Here is a 23,722-nt window from a genome sequence, read left to right as displayed (position 1 = left end):
CAGTACTGTCTAATTTTGCTTGCTTCGCTGTCAGTCGAACAAACGAAGACTAAAGCGTGAATGACGCTCTGTATACGATTTTAACGCCCTATAAGTTCGGACACTTTTTAGCGCGGACCCGACGTGCGTATAATTGTAAGTCAATGTTTAGTACCATATAAAGTGATATTGTAGGAAAAAGTTTTTCATAACCTCGTTTACAGGTCACATATTAATTTAGAACAATAGTGTCTCTAGGCTGCCGCGATATCCTCGAGTGTGCTTTTTTTAAAGTGATGGAACGAACAAGTCGTGCGCCTGGTAGTAAGAGACAGGCCATAACAGTTACAGTGCCACTCAGAGCTTTAAATCGCAAAGATCTCTGGGACACTGCCACAGCGTCCATCATCCTGGGACACAAGTTGACAAGTCCCAAGTGCCTGAAATTTCACCAGCACCCTTGGCCTTTAAAACCGGAACGCTGTAATGTTCACATTAACGCTTTGCGGTGGAAATAGGTGAGATGTCAGTACTTCCCTGGACGAACTCTTATTATGACAAATACGCTGCGATCTTCCTAGGTTGGTCTCAAAATATTGAAATTTATACCTTATGGCAATTGTAATAGCATAAAATATACAATAAAAATTTAATATCATCTGCCTTTCTAACTTACTCTCTGATTAGCAGCGACTTGAGCTTTCAGGTCTGACAAGTTATCAGCGAGGTTTCTTGTGCCTGAACAACCAGGTACTTCGCCAGGTTTCATTAGGCCTGAAAATTTGGAAACGCTTAATCCCATGAATATTACAAACAAAGGTCAGTACAGCTAGAGTACATATCTTTTTAGCTACCCAACTGCCCAGCTGTATACAATAAGAAAAAGCTGATAAGCAAACTTTTGAGGTCAGATACTTTTTTAATAAAAAAATCATAATTTAGTATTGATATACATTGATATTTTATGATTTGATAATGATGGGCGGGACGAACATGTCGCGCGCCTGGTGGTAAGCGTTACATTTGTCCATAACAGTTGCAGTAGCAGCTTCTAATCGCAAAGATCTGAGTGACACTGCCACTTCGCCCGTCACCCACATGTATAAAGTTGACAAGGTCCATGTGCCCACATTATTGCTAAGCGGCAGAAATACGTAAGAGTACCTTTCGAGTTAAGCTACTAGGCCCGAGCTAAAACATAATGAAGATAAGGTATTTTCTATACCCTTACCAGCAACCAACTCTTCTTCATTAAACTTCCCCCCGTCAACGAGCAACAAGGACTTGAACGCCGCCCCTTCCTGCGCGAGACTGGTGGAGTGTGGGGGCATGGAACCGGGGGTCAAACCGCCGATGTCTGCGTGGTGGCCACGGGACGCCACGAAGAATATTGGCGTCCTTTGGGACCTAAGTAGAAAAAACAGCTTGAGAAAAAGACACCTTTTGTGATTTCTCGTTCTAAATATGTGATAATTCTACGGGGCAATAGCACGGATACGCCTAGTCTCTTCACTATACAAAAGAAATTAATTAGAATTCTCACAAATATAGCCTAAACAGATAGTTGTAAGCCCTATTTTATCAAACATAAAATCCTGACTCTCTCTTGTACTATATATATACTAGAAATTTGTAAATTTGTGCGAAACCATCGAGACTTAGGATCGTATTCCAGAACTCTACTCAATACTCAAGTCAGGACTTGAGTATTGCAGTGAGCACTGAAAATCATACTCAAGTCCTTGCTATTAGAGTCGTATTTCCAGTGCTTGAAATCATACTCAAGTCTGCTCAAACCCTTACATTCAAATCGTAAAGACCTCCAAACTAAATATGCATTTCGAAATAGAAAGAGATTGGTAATACCATATTCTACATTAAATATGCATTTCTCTAGTCCATACACCATGTCAAAAAAATATATATAACAAACTTCCGGAGAGCTTAAAAACTGGAAACCAAACAACTTTTTTTTTAAACTTAAAGAAATTGCTCATAAATAAAAAATTTAAAAAAAAACCTATTACAATGTAAAAGATTTTTAAAAGATTAAATTCTTGGTATCTAAGTTTTTATAATTATTAATACAAAGAACGAACACTGAGATGCGGCCGGATTCGAACCGACGACGTCTTCTAGCTTACCGTGCCAGACGCTATACCAACTAAGCCACGGCGTTCCGTGGTTCGTTAACCAGCGGACTTCACGAATTTTTCTATGTGTTGTTGTAAACATAGTTGTTTAAATTTATAAAAACATTAAATTATATAAAACTGTTGATAGATATATAATTAATTGCATATTATGATGACTAGTCATCTCTTCTATTTGCTGTGCGCTATTCAGGCTTCATAATTTAATGTACATCATGTTATGGTATGCCATACTCGATGTAGTATGCAAATAAATGAGAATAAGGAATAAAGAATAATATTTTCAGGTAGATAGACAACATTTCGAACTACCTATTTAAAACAGTACTAAATATATAATATAAATGTAATATGTTGAATAACACGTACTCATAATTATGAATACACACGTCTGCCACTCATCTCGGCTCAGGGTTTATTGAAAACCAGCGCTGCAGTCAATTATGAAGTCCTTTTGCGTACGTCCTAAGCACACAAATGACAGTACAAAATTTGTAGTCATAATAATTTCTTTTTTGTGAGATTTGTCTTATTAATTTTGTATTTTTTGTATTGTTTTTATTTTGTTTATTAAATAATCATTACTTCTTAAATTTTGTTTTCCTTGTTTGTCATTTCTTTTGTATCTGTGTTGTGGCGTTGCAATAAATGTCTATTCCATTCCATTCCATTCCATTCTATTAAGGAATAAATTAAGGAGTACAGCACTAATACGACGTACGAAATTCACTACTAAATATAGAATTTAGAATTTGACCGGTTAAACAAGTGACAGTTGAAGTTTGTTTACTTTTAGTTAATTAAAACATTTTCATCACACTTGCTCATTTTTTTTACTTGCTCCTAAAAAGTATGATTGCAGGTGGCTAACTTGACTACTATGCCCGAAATATACCCTCAATACCCTCGGACCTTTTTTTTTTTACGTTTTTTTTTAAATTTGTAGCACGACATGCTTCCTTACATAGATGAGGTTCAAGTTGAAGAAAGAAGGTTACATAAGTGCAAAATTAAAACATTCGCTTAAAATGTTATCTAAACAGAAATTTAATTGCAATTCAGCCACATACTACTTAAATACTTATTATTAAAAATTTATTATAATAGATTTTGATTATTTTCTGTATAAAAATCTAGCAATTTTTTTTAAGGTCCAACATGGCTGTATGCGTCTTTGTTTTTACAACATTTTAGTTCGAGTTATAATTAACTATGGAAGAAAAAATAGCTAGCCATTTGTTAACAAAAAAAAACCACTTGCAAAATCCATAATTGTTGTGTTTCGAATTGCGAACCATATTTATTCATATAAGAAAATAAACATTGTATTTATTTCCTCTCAAGTTTAATGAAAAAGATTGCATGTACACGGAAAACATCACAAGCTCGAGTTCTAATAAACCTTCTTTAGTAATTTCTTATTTATCGTCATTACACAATGTCCTATTATACTATAGCAGTGGTTTTCACTAAGGCTGAGATTTATAAAACCTGACTTAACTTTACTTAAGTTCAAGCGAGAAATTACGAAGTAAACTGGAAGCTTAATTTAATTTCTTGCTTAAAATTAAGCAACGTCGTTTGGAAATCCCAGCCTTAGAAGAGAATCCCTCTCGACTTACTTGTGGAAAACTGGCGTAATGACAGTCAAGTCTGGAAGATGTGACCCTCCAGCCTCGGGGTGGTTAGATAGTAACACGTCACCGGGTTTCAAAGTGTCGCCCCGGACTTTCATCTGCAAAAAAAATTAATGTTATGACTAGTGGGTTTTAGATAAACACTTTATTCACTAGTATGACGCAATACAGATTGAATACAACAGGAAAAATAAATAATTTTTGTGGTAGCAGTGAAATGGCGCTGACTCTGGCGCTGGCATATACCTAAGATCTGTAAGGCGCAGGTTTTCAGTCAGAACCAACAAGAGGTATTAATTCTAGAAGTTATTTGTAATAAAAGATTTACTTGTACAACCATTATATAACGCAAAGAGAAACGTAAAATACATAAAGACATAGTGACAATCTTGTTTTTCTGATCTAATTGAATTATTTATATGTTGTGCCTATTTTAACGCGCGTCCACAATTTTTTATTTTCTTTTTAATTTTATTTGCAATTTTTATTTTTAAATCGGCCATTACAAAACGGATCCACTGAAAACCAGCGCTGTGACTCCGCCGCAGTATTTGCTGAGTTGGGACCTTTTCAGTGCAATACACGTTAAGCATAAAATCATATTGTACTTGTAACATGTGTTTGTGCTGAATAAATTTATTTTCTTTCTTTCATATCAACGCCCATCACAAAATATAATTGAAAACACGTATTTTTTAAATTAACTTGAAAGGGTTGTAACCCTAACTAGCCTAGCCTAACTAGTGTAAGAGGAAACTTCCGGTCAACAAATTTATTTTACGACGTCATGATAGAAGTAAAAGGGTAAAATAAAACCCTTATCGGGTTGTATTATGTTGAATTACAGATATTGGAAAGACTGTTATTCGCTTATTATGGTCGACACATGATTTACATTGATTGTATTATGATTTAACTTGAAAAGAATAAAAAATTAGACAAATATTATAATATAAATTAGTAGTTTTGTCCGCTGTCGCGGTCAACCAGGGAGTGACCGTCGAAAGAAATAAAATCAGAAATAAAAATTATAAATTTGAAAATATGAGTAGAAGAAGAAAAACGATACGATACTAAGAGAGGCGATACGAAAAGGTGGGATGACGGTGTAAGGAGGTCACACCGTCACAAACTTAACACAAAATATCACAAGAAAAAGAAATTATGTTTTGAAGTGTAGTTTATATAGATAATTAAGGTTTTTTTGTCAAATGCGGTAGCACCCCTTGGACTGCATCAACGCCCCTCAATTGCTTTCGAGGCCACTACTGCCCTCCCCAGACTCTTCAGCGCTCGCTGGGGGGCTGGGTAGGAACCACATTGGGAAACTATGATCTAAAGTAACATATTCAATATGTAAGTGCATGTGCGGATTTGAATATACAGGATGTAATCGCCAAGTGCGCCCAGGTGATTATATTTTAGGTAAAAAATTTAGCCATTACTTAGTTACCGCAGCAGTAGCGCGCCTTGTGAAAGAGTTCGTCCTGGGAAGTACTGCCACCTTACCGATTTCAAACGTCAAACAGTAGTGTAAGACCGTTACTGTGTTCCGGTTTTGAAGGGTAAGGGTGCTGGTGAAATTACAGGCACATGGGACTTGTCAACTTATGTCTCAGAGTGTCGGGCTCAGATTTTGCGATTTAAAGCTCTGAATGGCACTGCAACTGTTACGGACAGGCGTGTCGCTTTCCATCAGGCGCACGACTTGTTCGTCCCGTCACTTGGTATTATAATAAAAAGATAGTCTACTGTTTATGGCGGATTTATAGAATTAGTATTAATTTTGAGAATAAAAAGTTCCGAACGCTTCTTCCTAATATTGATTTTATTGAATATTATGGTGTTTTACTACCATAACATTAAGTTACAAGTCGCTTCATAATCTGTTATGAGAGTCGCTTATGGCTATAAAAGTCGAAAACCCCTATATAAAACATCTGTAATAAAAGCCGTAACTCAAAATTGTGTAACGGAGAAAACACAATTGACAATAGCACATTTTTCCCACAAACCCTTTATAAAACTTCACCTTGTAGACGCATGTTTTGTCATCATGTTCATATTTTTTTAACAAGCAATTGTTGACGAGTAAAATTAAATTTTTAAAGGCCCGCCCAGTAAGTTATCGTTTGTATGAGAAGTACTTCCTGAGTAAAAACCGATATTTAATTTGAATGAACTGTCCTTATGTCAATGATTTATTTATTTATTGCATTGATAGACTTATATTAAGTGACTTGAGATGTACATGTGACCCTGAAGGGCACAGCAATGTGAAGAGCGCACTTACTCATTATAAAATAAAAATAAAAAAAATTGATTATATTAAATAAATCATTACAATTATACATGCATAAGATAAATTGAGAAGGATATCGGAAGTATCTAAAATTCATTACACAATAAAGTATATTTTGTCATTGAAAAATCCTTAATATTATAATAAGTTTTATTTATGAGAAATTCTTTTAAATGTTTATATGATATACTACCCATTTGCACAAACCGCTGACGCTTACTCTTTCTGTGTAAATCTTTATCGAAACCACAGTTATCTTTCGTATACAAATGATCTTTACTTGTGATTCTTTTGTTAATAATAACAATAAAATATCTTTCATAAACTTACAAACAAATTTGACATTGACAGTGTTCAACTTTGTTAAATATATATATTAGAACTTCCTTTATTTTTTTCCATCCTCTAAGATTAGAACTGATTAGTTAAAATTATGACAATATCTTAGTTTTCGTAAAACGCCGCTAGATGGCGTTGAAGGGTTTGACGCGTTTTCTGAATCGCGGTGTTAAGATTTTCCCTCGGCGAATGACCCTCGCCAGCTAGGGACGAGAATTCATACTTACCTGGCACAGGGGATACCGTGATCAATTAGGCGGTTCCCCCAGGGCGAGGCTCTTCCATTGCACTGCGGTAGAGCTGACCCCTGCGATTACCCCTAATGTGGGTAACTCGGGTGCGTAATTTTTGGTAGTGGGGACTGCGTACGCGCTGTCCCCTTTATTTACACTTAATGAGTACGGTAAGACTTACGTTTTCTTGCACACCGTAACCAAGGTAGTCAAATAAGGAAGTGGTCAAAAGCAGAAATGGTCTTAAAGAGAACTAGCCTTATCAAGAAGTGGTCGAATACAGAACAGGTTGTAAGCAGAAAAAGGCAAATGAAGAACTGGTCCCTAAACGTCAAAACGAGAGAATGTACCACACTGCCGGCTGCCGTTGTGTATACCCAAATATTCAAGGCCAGACTGAATAGGCATTAATGTCACGGGTATGGCATCCCGTATTGCGCAATAAAAATCTGAAAATTGTTATATGTACAGTCTAGAGCACATCAACCTTAATACTTTGGACCGTTCTTATCGGAAGCGGCATAGAGTTGGATTTAGTGTAAAGCTTGACGTGCTCTTGATATGGGCGTGAATCGAGCAAAATCTTCAATTCAATAATAATATAGCCACCACATGATAAAACAAACCAAGTCGGCAATATAAGACATACAAAAACTAATTAAATAATAATTTTAACATTGGTATAATTAACGGACTTGAAAAAAAGGAGGACGTTCTCAATTCAACCGTGCTTTTTTGTTTTTTTTTTGTATGTATGTTACGCGATAACGCTTATACATTTGTGAACGGATTTTGATGACTCTTTTTTTTTAAAGAGGGTACAGCAGATGTGGTCCCATTTAAATTTGAAGAAAATAATCCACTTGTAAGGGTGACAAACCAGGGGATGAATGACTTTTGAGGTCGATTTTTAATAATAAATAAAATAATGATTTTAAAATTGCTATAATTTTGAGTCACACAGTTTTTACATCATATGGAACTCAAAGAAAACTTAGCTAATTTTTTCGATTGTAAAATATAGGATGTTTAAAGCGGTTAAGTTATTATTGGGAAAATCGCAAATATACATACAAAATGTAGAATCAGAAGCTCTGTTTCAAGTTGACGGGAGTTGTTGAGCTGGAGTTGTAGTGACTGACTAGCTAGGTGGCTATTAGTCTCAACATCGAATTGTAAATTCGTGTGTATTTGTATATACGCACCTTAGTAGTAATTACTATTATTAGATAGAAGTATTTCAATTTGTTTAATAATGAATATCGGTCTGAATTATATTAATTCATCCTACTTTATCTTAACATATTCTACTACTTTGCTGTTTATTTTTCCTCTCTTGTTTATTTTAGATTAAATACATTTAAAGATATTTAAATTGTTTATATTTAAACAATCATAATGCAACGTGTAACGTATACTTCGTTTCATTCTATTTTGAACAGAAAGTAAACAAACAAATCACTGACCCGATCATATAAGGTTTAGTAGTGGCCAATTGTAACGCCAACTACAAATCGATTAATTAATAGTATAAATCGATTTTTTCAATTGAGTCATACTAGCAACATAACCTATATAAGCATTTTTAAAATTTCAATTTAAATCCTCCTTCAAATGTACTCGTTCAATTGCGATTGAAATGTTCGATCGAATAATCGATTACCGAACTTTAATTGATTGAACCGAATGTTTTTTTTTCGAATAGCAGTATGCAACCATAGGCAAGTCATAGAAGTATAGACGAATAATAACCTCACATTTGGACTACAATTTTTCAAATACGTTTTTACGATGCTTTTCAAATGAACATTGTTGGAAAAAATTATGATATATCAAGTCGAAATCTTCGAAATATACGTGAAACTTATTTGACTTATTGAGTGATTGCTTTAGAATTTTAACCCAACAGGTTTGTTTACTTTTTGTTCAAAATGGATTGAAACAGACTATAATATACTATTGTCGAAATACATTTAATGAAATCGTAATAGGGTCGCCACAGGACAGGCTCTGCCTAGTGTGGGACCAACTGCGACCGTGCATAGTGTTCCCAAGTCGTCTAGCTTAAAACAGATCGCACCCCTCATGGATATAAATAGCATAAGTGGAATAACGTCAAACATATTTATTGCTCCATTAGATACAGAAAAATATAACTCAATTGAAGTGAGGATGTAGGTTACATTTTTCTGTATCTAATGGAGCAATAAACCTGTTCGACATAATTCCACTTATACCATTCTTCCATGAGGGGTGCAAGATGTCCAACAGTCGGAAAACGGTTGAGCCATAACAATTCTGACCTGATATTGCACGGTCTCCTGCATAGCACCAAGATGTACAGGTATGTGAGGCGCGTTGGAAACTAGTCCTCCATCAGGGCCGAACAGCGCACACGAGAAATCCAGTCGCTCCTTGATGTTTACTGATATTGAAGTGCGTTGGAGCACTCTGAAAAGACAACAACAATACAAGTTTTTTTTCTGATATTAAGTGACGGAACGAATGAGTCGTGCGCCTGGTGGTAAGCGACATCGAAACTTTACATCGAAAAACGTTCATCTCTACTGTTTGTGTGATTTGTTACATCTAACTTTTTTTTGTTTTGCTTGTGTTTTTGTTTCGTAATTATTTATTTATGTTTTACGTTAAATGTTTTGATTGTGTTTTGTTTTTCTTCTGTTTTGTTTAGTTTTCTTTTTTCTTTTGTGGTGTCATTGTGGTAAATAAATATTTGTATTTTCTTTCTTCTTCTTTCTTTCAAAAGATCTGAAGGACACTGCCACTGCGCCCGTCACACTGAAAACTCCCATGTGCCTGTAATTTTTAACCTTTGCAGATCAGTAATTTTCAGGTAAGTTTTTTGTACTCAATTTTGTTGACAATTATTTCTTATTTAATTACTCGAATATATCATCGTCAAATATTAAAAATATTTCAGGTTACCACACTCGTATATTAAATAATACTTCATGATGATATTCTATAAATATTTAAATAAAAGAAATTTTCACCAAAACTGAGTACAAAAAACTTACCTGGAAATTACCCAGATATCAACCACATTGATGACTTACCTTCCCATCTGTTCCGCAATAGACATGAACCGATGAGAGAATATACTTAGTTGAATGGAGTCAAGGTCAGTCGTGACTTTCTTTGGCTGGCCAGACCCAATAGTGATGCGAATGTCGCCGTATTTTGTGATTTCTGCGCGGCAGTCTGAAATGCAGTATGACCGCCTTTAAGATACATGGTTTAGTGATATTTTATACAACTCACAGCTGCGTTTTATGACGCGATATTGTATGCTGAAATTAATCGTTGTTTCAAATCGTTGAGAACGGTAATTCTCGGACTAGTATTCACTGCCATATTTCCGTGGCAGTTATAATAAGTAATCATAAGATAAGGTACCTGGTTCAATAAGTATCGTAGACAGACTGTCCATGATTATAGCGGGGCCTGGTACGATCTGCTCCGGCTTGAGATTCTCCAAGAGATAAATAGACGTGTCGCGATATCCACCTTCGAAGAATACCTTCATGGTCTAAAAAAAAAAGAAAGAAAAGTTATTTAACACCACAACTCAACAGATATTAGTAACCTCGCCTTGCCGTTAGTTGGCGTTGGGATCAAAATAGACCGCGCTATCGAAGAGTTCACTAAATTACCATTTAAGTTCTAAAAGGAGATTGTTTTGTATCGAGTCACATGGCCTATGGGTGGCACTCCAGTACTTCCACCTGCTGGGATGATTGTTCGATCGCCGGCTAGCGATCCAACTGCTACTGGAATGGTGAGCTGACATGATGGGTGCGATTACGTCTCACAAGTCGCTCATACGTAAATAAACACCGTTGGGCATATCGGTCTCTTTTTGAAAATAGGCTTACTTACGTGTAACAAAAGAGCATTTGAATGATTATAGTTTGTGTGAGTTAGCAATCTATCGATTTATTAACAAATATGGATTTAATTAAAAATACTAAGATCGAAACACTAAGAAAAATCCTTAGATCCGGCGGGATTCGACCCAGCGCCTTCCCGCAATCGGTGCTAAACGCTCTGACAACTAAACCACGGAATGAACCATCAGACCTTGCGGATTTTTCTATGTACTTGTTACAGATGTTTGTTTTTGGTTATCATCGACATTTTTTGCCATAACGCCATCTGTGAGAGATCTATTTCTTCACTGAGCCAGGTAACTTTACAGCTACTATTAGCTGACTAGACATCGATAAAACTATCGGCAACAACTACATAACTATTTAAAATTTTGTGAATACTGGCAACCCTACAAATGTCATTTTACTCCATCTTCTAAAAAGACAGACTATAGTTTCACATAAGAACAACCCCATATCTTCTCTACCCTCCCTACTGACCCTTAGGGTATACGAGAAGGGCACTATAACCTTTGCGCGCAGGAGGAACCTTACGTGCTCAGGTTCCGACCCCAGATCAGCCAGTGTACAGGATTGTCATAGACGTCTGACACTTGACTTCATCCAGTTCCCGACGGGACACGGCCTAGTGCTTCGGGTGAGCCGCCCCGGGTGAGCCGCCCCGGGTGTACGTACATTACCCTTCTTATTTTTCAGATAGGTCCACTACCAAATCTCCTCATTGGTGGCGGAGGTAGCAGGCAGGGTTTAAGTATGGCAGAGGACCGGACAACAACCCGCCAGTCACTTTTGAATGGCACCGTAGTACTAAGTAATATATCGAGCTTTTAAATACCCAGGGCATATACTTACCGCAAAATTTAGAGCAACAGAGGACATAGATTTACACGAAGAGTGAACATGATGGCGCGTCGATTCGCTCATTGCTTAGTTCAAATAAAAATAACTCTGTTTAGGGCTTACTGTCACGCGTTCTACTCTAGTCAGTTGTGGTACCATTATACTAAGCGAACTATTGGTAGGCTCAAGAGTTCAGTACAACAATGCACTTCTTGCTACGCTGCGGCTTCCCTGGCGGTGTAGTGCGTCTGGCACGTTAGCCGTGAATAGTAATTTAATTTTAATTTAGTAAAATTTAGTAAAAATTTAGTAAAATTTAGTAACAATTTAGTAAAATAGTAATTTAATTTAATAGTAATTTTGTAATGTAAGTTCAGTTTAATTCTTAATTATTTACTTCATTAATAATAATAATTTTCCGTCAATAAAATTCAATTGACGAGACCAACAAATAAGTGCTAAGTGACACGCCTGTCCATAAAAGTTGTAGTGCCGTTCACAGTTTTATAGTTGTACTCATTTCAGAAATAACAGCTGCCTTGACACTTATCAGGACAGGGAATCCACTAGTTTGAGACGAGGTAATTGTGGTAATTATCTAGTAACATATTATTATTATTTATACCTTTTCAGCAACCGGCGGAATCCCTTTGCCGCTTGGCGGTGCGATTTCTTCAGGCACGTGACTGAGCCCCACACCCCGTACTCTTACATCATCAACGATGACGTCACGGTCGGCTAGCGTGAAACCGAACTCGTTTTGGTATCTATAATAAGGCATTTAAGTTAAAAATGTTAATATTATGATTGGTCGCAGTATTGTTATTTATCCTAACCCACTACGCGTAATATTACGGTGTCCCTTTGTATATAAGATGTCAACTACTTTCATAGATTTCTCACAGATGGCGCTACGGCTAAAAAGTCGTTAAAACAAGAACAAAGATCCGGCTACAAGCACGTAGAGAAATTCGTTAGGTCCGCTGGTTCGTTCCGTTGCTGGTATAGCGTCTGGCACGGTTTGCTAGAAAACGTCGGTTCGAATCCGGCCAGATCGAAGGATTGTTTTCTAAATGATCGATCTTTGTATTAATAATTATAACAAAGTAATGGAGTGATTTCACAAAAAATAATAGAATGTCAGGATGTTTCAACATCATGTCAATGAAACATTTAACTTTTTTGTTTCCACAAAAAAAGATTAAATGGTTCCTAGGGCAGAATCCTTGTATCTTCTATGGTTTCAGATTTCCCAATACCACAATTAGCACGTTCAAACGGACATTCAAACTGTATTTATTAAATAGGCAAAAAAATATGTGATAAATAGCAGTTAGTTTCGGAAGTCACGTTTTATAAATCATTATATTCAATTTAATTTATACAAGTTAATTTAAAGATTAAGATACGAGAGAATTAGATATCGATTTTATTTATTTTACACATTGACTTACAATTATATGGACGTCGGGTCCGCGCTAAAAAGTGTCCGAACTTATAGGGCGTTAAAATCTCGTTAAAGTCTTCGTTTGTTCGACTGACAGCGAAGCAAGCAAAATTAGACAGTACTGCGATGACATTACAATTTAATTTCAACGTTTTAGCTTTTTCATATTCCTTTATATGTCACTACGTTTTAAATAGGTTGACTTGGGACATTTTTTTCGTGGTTTTTGTATTAGACCCGTCGTCCATTTATTTGTAAGTCAATGATTTTACATCATAGATTTGAATTATAAATTTTCAAATTTACTATAATATAGTCATATATGTACACGATTAATTATTTTATCATGCAAAATTTTACATTATAGGTTATATAAATATTAAGTATTTAGATATAAATATTTTTCTCTGTAAAGTGTTTTATTTCGCTATTTTAAATTGTTGATTCGTTGTCGGTGGCGTCCACTCCGTTCCTCAGCCACCACAGAATATCAGCGTTGGGTTGTTTTGCATGCACAACCCGACAAATGCTGAGTGGTGACCATTTTGGATCGCAATGTTTAATATTAAGATTTACTTTGTATTACTAGTAGAGAGCAAATAAATATCATTTTCTTTCTTTTCTTTCTTTCTTTCAATACTGTCCCATTAAAAAAAACACTGTATAATGATGGTAGTGGCAACAGACTATAGCTCCGAACTTGCATTCGGGGGATTCCACAAATTGCTCTAATGCATTTCTTTTGTGAATTCATAAATTATGAAGTATCATAGGATCTGAAAGAATAAAATTAAAAACAAAAGCTTTGAAAACTTTGCACAACAACATATCACTATTTAATATTACTATTATTAGTATGTATATCTATCTACGCATATGATATATTTTTTATTATTACTTATTATGTAGTGTACTCATGATGATATTCTTTGGTTGCACCCCTTTTTGCATATCCGAAATGTCTATGCTAAGGTTGCCTGGAAGAAATTGCTACATAGCAATAAGGCTGCCTGTTGCACATTAACTTACTACTACTATTATACTTAAGCTATTGAATACAATAGCTTAAGTATAATAGTAGTAGTATACAATAGTATTTTAATTGTAATTTTATGTGCAATAAAGAATATTTCATTCATTCATCCATACCACAATTATTCCAAATATATATTATATATATTATATTATATATATTCATTGAACCTCATCACCAAGGAATAAATGGATTTAGAAATGAAACTTACCTGTTAACAAAAGCAGAATAAAAATCGCCGTGCCGACAAGAAGTGGGTGAGTGGCCAGCGCCAGTCGCAGGCGCCACCATCAGCGCGCAGTCAGTGCCTGCGTACCGCAGATGCAGGTAGGGTTCCAGCACGATTTGGGAGTCAGGGATACCCTGCAAGAGTTGAAAAAGGCTATGTTCTATACAGAAGAAAATATATCGCACTGCTATTACAACAGTGTTGTAACTCGAAATATGGGAAAATTCAAGATTATATTATTCCGAAACGTCAAATTTTAATTTCGTTAGAATATAGTGAAAATCAAATAAAAGATAACTACTTAACTCAAAGCGAGAAAAACTTTTTGTGAGCTGGTTCTGAATAAAACAGTCCATGACTTTTTCCACTGCTATTACAATAGTGTTATAACTAAAAATTGGTGAAATTCAAGATGATACCATTGTTGAACATAAAATTTGATTCTCTACACGTCAAAAACCGTCGTTAGAATATTGTAAAAAACAACTAAAAGATATCTACTTAACTCAAAATGAGACACGCTTTATGTGAGCTAGTTCTGGTCAAAATATTCCTAATTCAAAAATATTAAATTATTTTTCTCTTTTATTTTTAAATATGTATATTTGGCAAGTAGGAAATAACCTATACATAAATTTACATAGATCTTTCACGGGAAGCAAATATTTTGTTTTTGTCGATTCTGAGAATATGCACTTTACGAGTTAATACACTATTGTATTGACAATGCGATATAAGCCTAGTAGCTATAAAATAAGCGTTCATCATCGTTATCACCCCATTTACACGTCCTACTTGCGGGCTGGGGTCTCCTCTCAGGAGAGGGTTTAGGCTGTAATCTGCCACGATGGCCCAATGCGGGTTGGGATTTCACACGTTTTCCGAGGGTTGTGAACACGATGTTTTCCTTCACGGAAAAACTCATGGCAAAGGAGACGGGTCAAATATGACCCGTCTCAAAACAATCTCAAAACAAAACCTATCTCAGAATTTTGCTTATATTAGGTAAATAAATTCATATAGCTTTCGAAATCAGTGGCTAACATGTCAATATTGACTTTTGTCTTTGCAAAGGCACATAGAGTTTGGTAACGTGTGTTATGTATAAACAAAACTTACAACAGTTTTTTGTTTTCTATTCTTCAAAAGCTATTATAAGGAAGTATAATTTGATCAATCAAGGTAGGAATAATATAATAAAATGAAGAAAACAGAAATAACAAAAGATAATTAACCCAGTCCCGGTGCAGTAGTTGTGCCGGGACTGGGTTAATTTTCTATGGGTTACGAAACTTCTCTTTTCAAATTAAATTACGCACAAGTTGTTGTTAGTGTCCAATATGTACAGCAAAATCGTGTTTTTGCTTTATTTTCTCAACTCTAAATGCTTATGACCTTTTCAATCTGGATAATATTTACCTGCGCCCTAAGCTTGTCCCTGCATACAGCGCCGAGTATGTCGAGCTGCATGTCGAGCTGCGCGAACTGCGATGGGCAGTACTTCGACGCGCAAGGCTCTTGTGCCTCGTGGACAATGTGGGCCAGTGCCATGCCATACGCGGACAGGATACCTACGATTGACACGATAAGTTTTGCAGAATATATCCCTAAGATCCCTGCCCAGCAGTGGGAAGTATATTGGAATATTGATGATGATGATTGGTGTAAGAATAGGACACACCTATCCATAACAGTTGCAGTGCCACTCACGAGCTTTAAATCGCAAAGATCGTAAGGCCACTGCCAGTGCGCCCGTCACCCTGAGACGTACGTTGACAAGGCCCATGTGCCTATAATTTCACCAGCACCCTTACCATTCAAAATCGGAACGCAATAAAGCACACATTATCGCTTGGTGACAGAAATAGGTAAGGTGGTAGTACTTCCCTGGACGAACTCTTTCACAAGGAGCTCTGCTGCTACTAAAAAGGGTTGGCGACTCCCCCGCAACAAGAGCCTAGCTCTTAAATAAGAAGAGATGATGATTAAGAAAAAGATACTCACCGGCATACTTATGAATGAGCACAGTGGAAATGCCCAGCTGGCGCGCCACTGCGCATGCGTGCTGCCCCCCCGCGCCGCCGAAGCACGCCAGCGCGTGGCGAGACGCGTCGTGCCCACGCGCCGTCGTCAGCGCCCTGCCACATCGCCACAGTCACAAAATTTGTGCAGTGCAACATTTTAAAATATTATATCACACTTGTCGTTATAATAAACACTTACAATATTATTTTCTCATTCACCTCTAATTATGTATGTCAAGTATTACAACGTGATTCAAACGATTCTGTCGTGCAAACGACAAGGCGGGTGCCGTGAACCGATAAATTGTCGTCACGATCCTGTGGGAACAGCTAGGTATGACAATCGTTATATGGGAACAGGCTAGAAGCGACTGTCGTATATACAATGAAATGTCATGTAGCAGGTAACAGAGAACCTTATCTCGTCGATTTAGAGTCCACTGTCTCTACAGTGTTGGTTTTAATCAATCATTAGGAAGAACATTTTTTGTTCTACCGCGTTTTCTCTTGAACAAAGGACAAGAATCTGATTTTAGTTACTAAAGTCGTCCAATTCTATTAATGTTTATTAATAGTTACAGTTACTTATTAATAGCGTATTAATAGCTACAATCTTTATGAATAGCTTATTAATTATTAGAGTACTTTAGCCTATTAATGTTTACAGGACTTTATTAATAGCTACAATACTTTATGAATAGCTTATTAATAATTACAGTACTTTAGCTTATTATTTATTTGTTAATTTAAAATTTTACAAAAATAATACTTATTAATTTAAACACAGCGGCGCAACAAAGACCAGGGGGTCTACTGTCGTTCTCCATCCAACATCCGTGCGAAACAATTACGTCATTTAAATAACACTCGAATAAATAAAAAGACAATGTCAAATATGAAGCTACATTTGCATTATGCGTCTCTTTATTTGGTCGCCTTTCCTCTTGGCCGAAGTAGATTTTTTTGTTTACATAATTTTATTAATAGCACCTAAATAGACACAATTCAATTGAATTGTAAAAATGTAGACAAATAAAAAACTTATTTTTTACCTAATAGGTCTGCACATAGCCTCGTTGGCGACGTTTATAAAGCCCATTGCTACCTCTTCCATAGTCATCTGGAACTAAAAGTTTTTATGTACCGTAAATCATTGGTTATAAGCAATGGTCGGAAAAAGATATTCCACATCTATAGATACATGTATAGATATAGCTACAAGGAGCGATATAGAGTTGTTAAAACCACCAAATATATACTTTTTTGAATTTCGCATTTTTCGGATTTTCGCAGTAGGGGTCCCGCCACAATGTGAATTTTAATTCATTTGTGGTGAGAGTACCAGCTCAACATCTGTCGCCCTTCACGAAGGATTGGTTTTGGCCGAAAGGTGTCATGTACGGACGTTTCCGAGACCGGCTACCGGACACCCACGTTGCGTCACACGTCGCAGACAATACGTGTAAATAATAATTAGTCATAGTGTTTTATTATATTACTATGTATGTTAGTCTCTCTTTATTCTCTTTATGAAGACAAATAGCCATACATGGACAAGGCCGTCAAAAATTGCACTTTTTCGTCTAGCTTAAGCGTCCAGCAGTCCTTTTTAAAAAAGTATTAAAATAATCCAGAGCGAACATTTTTCTTTTCGAATACGACATTTCTGCTAGTAGTTCGAATTTATGAACATCTGTTACACTGTGTGTTTGAATTTAATTAAAATAATTTTAGAGCGCGATTGCAACGATTCTCATGCAAACTAAAATTCCCCTCGTAAATTTTAAATGATTATTTTTCTTAAGTTCAATGTGACCGTCAATATGCGATATCTAAAGCTATGGAGGGGCGGAGAGTGACCATCATCGTTACTTTTTATTTATTCTCTATTTTGGTAAGTTAATAAAGTTAAGTTAACTACTGCATTTTTTTACATGGCACCATTAGAATTACTTTAAAATCCAACTTTGACTTCCTAGGTCAATAGTTTTGTTCGACGATGCAGTAAAATTCATCCGTAATTCGAATTCGAAACAGTAATTAATTAATATTTGGTGGTTTTAATAACTTCATGACGCTCCTTGTTAGCTATATCTATACATGTATTTGTATATGTGAAACACCTATTTCCGACAATTGGTTACAAAACAAACATACATACATGACATACATGCCCCTTTACAGGGTAAATGCTTTGTATATTTAAGTTTTATTATACAGTGTTTTCTTTAAATGGGACGGTATGAGGAAATGCGAAACCCTAGAAGATACAAGGAAACTGTCTTAGGAACCATAGCCTTACGAAGAATCAAACTCGCGATATTCACACCAACCGCCTATAGTGCTAACCAATAAGCAACCGAGGACAATATTACATTTCAAAATATCAATATCGTTACTTGCTGCTAATTAATGCACGCGACAGTACAAATAAATGTAACAGCTAAATTCATACCTCTTTCCCGCCACCCTGTCTCAAGAAGGCGTTGATGTCACCAGTGATCTTCTGGAATTCTTTCACAGTAGCCTCTCTGTCCAATGGCTCATTTTCCGTTGGTCCGAAGATTTTAGGAAAATATTCGGGAAGTAAACGACCTGGAAGTACAAGTACACCTTCATAAGCAGGGATCGGAATAGGTAGAGTTTTTTCACCTCACGTAGACAGAAAATGGAGACTGCCTTACGACAAAATTTTTTAGGTCCCAGGACCTTTTCGGGATTGGGGAAATCACTTAAGAACATTAAAAAACTGACGTAATTGGGGCCAGGTAGGTACACTATATTTATCTTAACTTTGCGACGCACAGTGGGTCGGATGTGCGATATTGAGGACATTTGGATTTTTTTTATACGCGTCAGAAAATGTGCAATATAAGTAGTGAATAGGCGCTAGGACAATAGGATCTCTCGATTGGCATTTTTTAGAGAGATATCGTGAAAACAATCCAATGTCCGCAATAAGGCAGATCCGCCCCACTGTGTGTCGCAAAGTTAAGATAAATATAGTGTAACTGCCTGTCCTCCATTACGTCAATTTTTAATGATCTTAAGTGATTTTCCCAATCCTGAAAAGGTTCCCCAATCCTGGGACCTACAAAATATTGTCGTAAGGCAGTCTCCATTTTCTGTCTGTGTGAGTTTGGGTGTAATTTGTGGTTGTTTATGTGTATGTCCATGGCACACGCGACACAGGGTCTCCCTAGTGCGGGGCTACGTTGAGTGTGTGCGTTATTAAGCTTCATTCGCATTATTCGCATTCGCAACATTTCAAAATAAAATCATTAAAAATTGTTCATGGATATGTAATCATATCCCGTTTGCATATTAGTTTTAAAAAGAATTGTTATTTGTAATACCAACTCTATTTTTAAGTGCTTTGTTACTAACCTCTATGGATAAATATTCCGAAATAAATACATTTTTTTTTAAATAAAAAAATAAAATAAAAATCGTTTATTTCTCCTTCCACAAATATTACTTAAAAAGAGATATTAAATCTAAGGTGACAATTTCAAAACAAATTACATTTGTGGAAAGCTGGAGCCTAAACTAAATCTATGATTTGTATTTTAAACTTATGTATAAGAACTTATTTTAAATATAACTTAGTATTTTCTTCCGTTTCTTACCTAGCAACAAATTAGCATCAGTCACGGTGAGAGGTCCTCCTTTCCTATAACAGGCGGGTCCGGGATCCGCCCCGGCGGACTGCGGTCCAGCCACGAACAGCCCTGAGCGGAACATCAGCATGGAACCGCCGCCGGCGGCGACTGTGTTTATATCTGAAGCATTGCAATAGTGTTTAAAAATCGCAAAATACTTTAGTAGCAGTACAAAGAAAAAGTTCGTCCGGGTAAATGCTGCCACCTTTTTTATGATATCAAGTATCGTGCGCCTCATGGTAAGCGACACGCCTGTCCATAACACTTGCAGTCACACCTAGAGCTTTTAATCACAAAGATTGGAGGTGCACTACCACTGCACCCATTACCCTGAGACATAAGTTGATAAGCTAACTTATGTCTCGAGGTAACGGATGCAGTGGCAGTGCCCCTCAGGTCTTTGTGATTTAAAGCATTTTTTATAATGTCAAGTGACGGTACGAACAAGTCGTGATCCTGATGGTACACGCCTGTCCATAACAGTTGCAGTGCCGCTGAGAGCTTTAAATCGCAAAGATCTGAGGGGCACTGCCAGTGCACCCGTCAACCTGAGACATAAGTTGACAAGTCCCATGTACTAGTAATTTCACCAGAGAGCTCTGTGGCATTGAAACTGACAGCAGTGTCCATAGGGACAGGTGTGTCGCTTACCAACAAACGCACGATTTATTAGTCCTGTCCCTGTGTAGCAACAGACGCTAGTTAGAGTCCAGTCAGATCTAACGAATTTTTCATTATGTTGTTCGATCTTTGTAACTACACACATCAAAAGTGTCTAGGGATCAAGTGAATATTTTTGAAATAAAAATTATTTAAGCAATATTTACCAAATCCAGTCTTCCAGGACGACTTCTTACTTTAATGCTTATGTTTTATTTAACCGCTTACCCCTATATTTAATAAAAAATAAACTAAAATTGATGTTTTTGCAAATTGTGGGAAAAAACTCAAATTAACGGCGTCAATTAAATGACAAAAAAATGGCGAAAATGATGATTTAGCTCATTTTTATTGTAAAGATAAGAAAATTAATAATCTGTATTTCCACCATTAACACGAATCACACAATTACAGCGATTTGGCATGCTTAAGATGAGTTCATCAAAATCACTTTGAGGAATGGCCGCCCATGTGTTTTGTAACAAGTCAAAATATTGTTGTAGAGTATGTACGGTATGCATACTCGGCACAGCTCTTCTTTGAAGCATATCCCATGCATGCTCAATTGGATTGAGGTCTGGCGATTGAGCAGGCCACGGCAGAACGTTGATACGAGCTTCGGCAAGAATGCGTGTTACGACTCTAGCCGTGTGTGGACGTGTGTTGTCATGCATTAGTTGAAATGAATCACCCAACTGGCCTCGCAAAGGGATGATAACATCTGAAACAATCCTCTCTGCGTAAACTTGAGCATTGAGGTTACCCCTGATCCAAATGAGATCGGTTCTTCCGCCGATCCAAATACCGGCCCATATCATTATTGTTCCCCCACCATATGGATGAACTTCCTGACAATATCTCGTTCATGACGTCCAGATGTTCTCCAAACTCGAGTACGTCTTGTATCCGGTCTCATACCGAAGCGGGATTCATCCGAAAAGCACACATAGCGCCAGTCTTCTTCCTCCCAGTTTCTGTGTTCGCGAGCCCATCGTAAACGGGTCCTGCGATTGCAGGGTGCAATAGGTGGAACTCTGAGCGGCCTTCGGGATCGCAGACCCACTTCACGTAAACGATTTCGGATTGTTTGATCGCTTATTAGCAAGCCTGAGGAGCTGTGGAGCCTCGTAACCAACATCATGGCGGTCATGGTACGATTCCGTCGAGCAGTATTTTGGATATACCGGTCCTGTCTGCGAGTCGTGATACGAGATCGTCCTCCATGTCGCTCGGCCACGCTGCCCGTCATGCGATAGCGCGGCCAGAGGCGACTTATGACGCTCTGTGTAGTGTTAAGAGTGAAAGCCACAGCACGTTGCCTGGAACCAGCTTCCAACATTCCGACAGCTCGCATCATCACTTCTCGGGTTAAATGATGTCGTCTCTCCATAATAATGTAAATTGTTTCGGTTCCGATGCAGATACTGTAATGATTTTGTCAAAACGCTATAACTCATTTTTATACAAAACCACATCGACAATCGATTTTCTTCTTATTATCGAATTTTAAACAATATTCCTTATTTAAATGTTAAAACTCACTAAAAAGTATCAATAGCGATACAAAAAAGTTAATATAATTAACCCTAATTGCAGCAATACTCATAAACGTACTTGATCCCTAGACACTTTTGATGTGTGTATTATTAAGGTTACTCAAATATATAACAAATTACCAAAAAATATTAAAGGAAATACAAGCATTTCAATTATTCAAAAAGAAATAATAATTCCACATCGTGAGGAATTTCTCCTGAAGTTTTGATGTTTTTATGTCTATGAGTTGCTACTGCTATTAAAATTTCACCATCGCAATTGATGTACAATACTTGGTTAGGGCCTTGCTTTTGTTTTTTCTTAGAACACGAAATTATATCTATATATACCTTCAATTGAATATTTTATTTTTTAGTAGAAATATTTCTCGCTAAGTGAATTTGTATTCCTTTGAGAAATAAATATCTTAAACCATACTAATAGTGTTGTAATAGCTGGTTTTCTTGATGCAATTTATATCGACCAGTGATTCAAATTATTTAGTAATAAATAACAGGTTATGTGAGTTAGTCAATATCAAAATCATATAGATTTCTACTCTAACGTTACACCAAGAACAAGTACACTTAATAAAAGTAGAAAGGAAAGAAAGAAGGCTGAAATGAAGGAATTAAAGAAGAATAATATGACGGGACGGAGTGGATAGTAACATGACGGAAAATCAGAAAAGAAAGATCAACAAGGTTGAAAAAAAGAAGCAGGAAAATAAGTTGGAAATTTTAGTCCACAAAGTCCAAAATGCCGAAGTTTTACCAACGTTGCAAGGTTACTTATTTACTTACCCAACTGCGGTGCTTGTATAGTAACACCAGCCGTGGTGGCTTCATGCACATGCTCCAGTGTCCCAGCGTAGCGGGACACGTCGGTTGAAGTGCCACCCATATCAAAACCTACAAACATTTACATAATAGTTGTTATAAGTCCCAGCAGTTATGTGGCTGGTCGCAAGCCTCATCTCAAAATGGGGCTGTAGTTCCTACGCAGGCTTAATGCGGTTTGCGAACTTCACACATATCTTTAAATTGCATTGCAAATGTGTGCAGGTTTCCTCACAATGGTTCAGTTTAGGGCTCTTTGAAAACCAGCGCCACTGTGTAATTATGGCTGTGGCATAAGCTGAATGAAGTCCTTTTGCGTACGCCACAACGGCACTAATGACAGTAGAATTTGTAGTCGATATATATAACCAGGGCATTGAGCCCGAGTTTACCCGGTCCGGGAAAACCCGGGTTTTCCCAGTTCTGATGATTACAAAAAAACCCGGGTTTGATTTTAAAAACCGAGTATTTAACTTAATTTTTTTTTGTTATTTATTATGTATAAACCACTTCGAATACAATAATAAAAGTAATAAAAAAACGCTTAGATAAATACGCTTAGATACGTGTAAAGAAGCGTAATTGCTACGTTTCTTCCATACCAAACAACGGTATTGGACGATTTCTTTGAGACTTTATAAAATGTCTTGTTATTTGAAAAGTCCTGTTTCATTTATGATAATCCTTCCTCTCCAAATACTTTGTAGAAAATTAGTATAGGAACACAGTTTCCTATTTTTTTAATATAACAAAAAGATCGAAAAGCTCGAAAAAACCCGGTCTACCCGGGTTTTGACTATACTATGACCCGAAATCACGGGTTTCGACGCCCTAATTATAATTATTAACACAAAGATCGAACACACAGAAAAATTTCTTCGATCCGGCCGGATTCGAA

General features: G+C 36.7%; 1 protein-coding gene and 1 non-coding gene across 3 annotated transcripts in view; one reads left to right on the top strand and one right to left on the bottom strand.

The window, feature by feature from the left end:
• LOC113239730 (5-oxoprolinase) overlaps positions 1 to 23,722 on the bottom strand; it is a 43,288-nt gene that overhangs the window by 11,108 nt on the left and 8,458 nt on the right. The window contains exons 7-20 of one of the 2 annotated variants that reach the window (XM_026476825.1): positions 22,789 to 22,896; positions 19,757 to 19,909; positions 18,583 to 18,722; positions 17,180 to 17,253; positions 16,108 to 16,241; positions 15,523 to 15,674; positions 14,086 to 14,237; positions 12,020 to 12,161; positions 10,061 to 10,193; positions 9,721 to 9,865; positions 8,947 to 9,094; positions 3,755 to 3,867; positions 1,211 to 1,386; positions 656 to 753 (exon numbers count right to left, since the gene is read on the bottom strand). In XM_026476825.1, the coding sequence (XP_026332610.1) occupies positions 656 to 753; positions 1,211 to 1,386; positions 3,755 to 3,867; positions 8,947 to 9,094; positions 9,721 to 9,865; positions 10,061 to 10,193; positions 12,020 to 12,161; positions 14,086 to 14,237; positions 15,523 to 15,674; positions 16,108 to 16,241; positions 17,180 to 17,253; positions 18,583 to 18,722; positions 19,757 to 19,909; positions 22,789 to 22,896 (1,868 nt within the window). The remainder of the gene's footprint in view (positions 1 to 655; positions 754 to 1,210; positions 1,387 to 3,754; positions 3,868 to 8,946; positions 9,095 to 9,720; positions 9,866 to 10,060; positions 10,194 to 12,019; positions 12,162 to 14,085; positions 14,238 to 15,522; positions 15,675 to 16,107; positions 16,242 to 17,179; positions 17,254 to 18,582; positions 18,723 to 19,756; positions 19,910 to 22,788; positions 22,897 to 23,722) is intronic. The other variant, XM_026476826.1, reaches the window with a different exon arrangement.
• On the top strand, positions 6,630 to 6,791 carry LOC113239874. Its single transcript, XR_003311223.1, has one exon. It is a non-coding gene; the product is annotated as a U1 spliceosomal RNA (small nuclear RNA).

Source organism: Hyposmocoma kahamanoa, unplaced genomic scaffold (genome assembly GCF_003589595.1).
Source record: "Hyposmocoma kahamanoa isolate Upper Pololo Valley unplaced genomic scaffold, ASM358959v1 116, whole genome shotgun sequence".
NCBI classification, from domain to species: Eukaryota; Metazoa; Arthropoda; class Insecta; order Lepidoptera; family Cosmopterigidae; genus Hyposmocoma; species Hyposmocoma kahamanoa.
The sequence above is the reverse complement of the archived record's forward strand: the minus strand, read 5'-3'. Positions and strand labels throughout refer to the sequence as shown.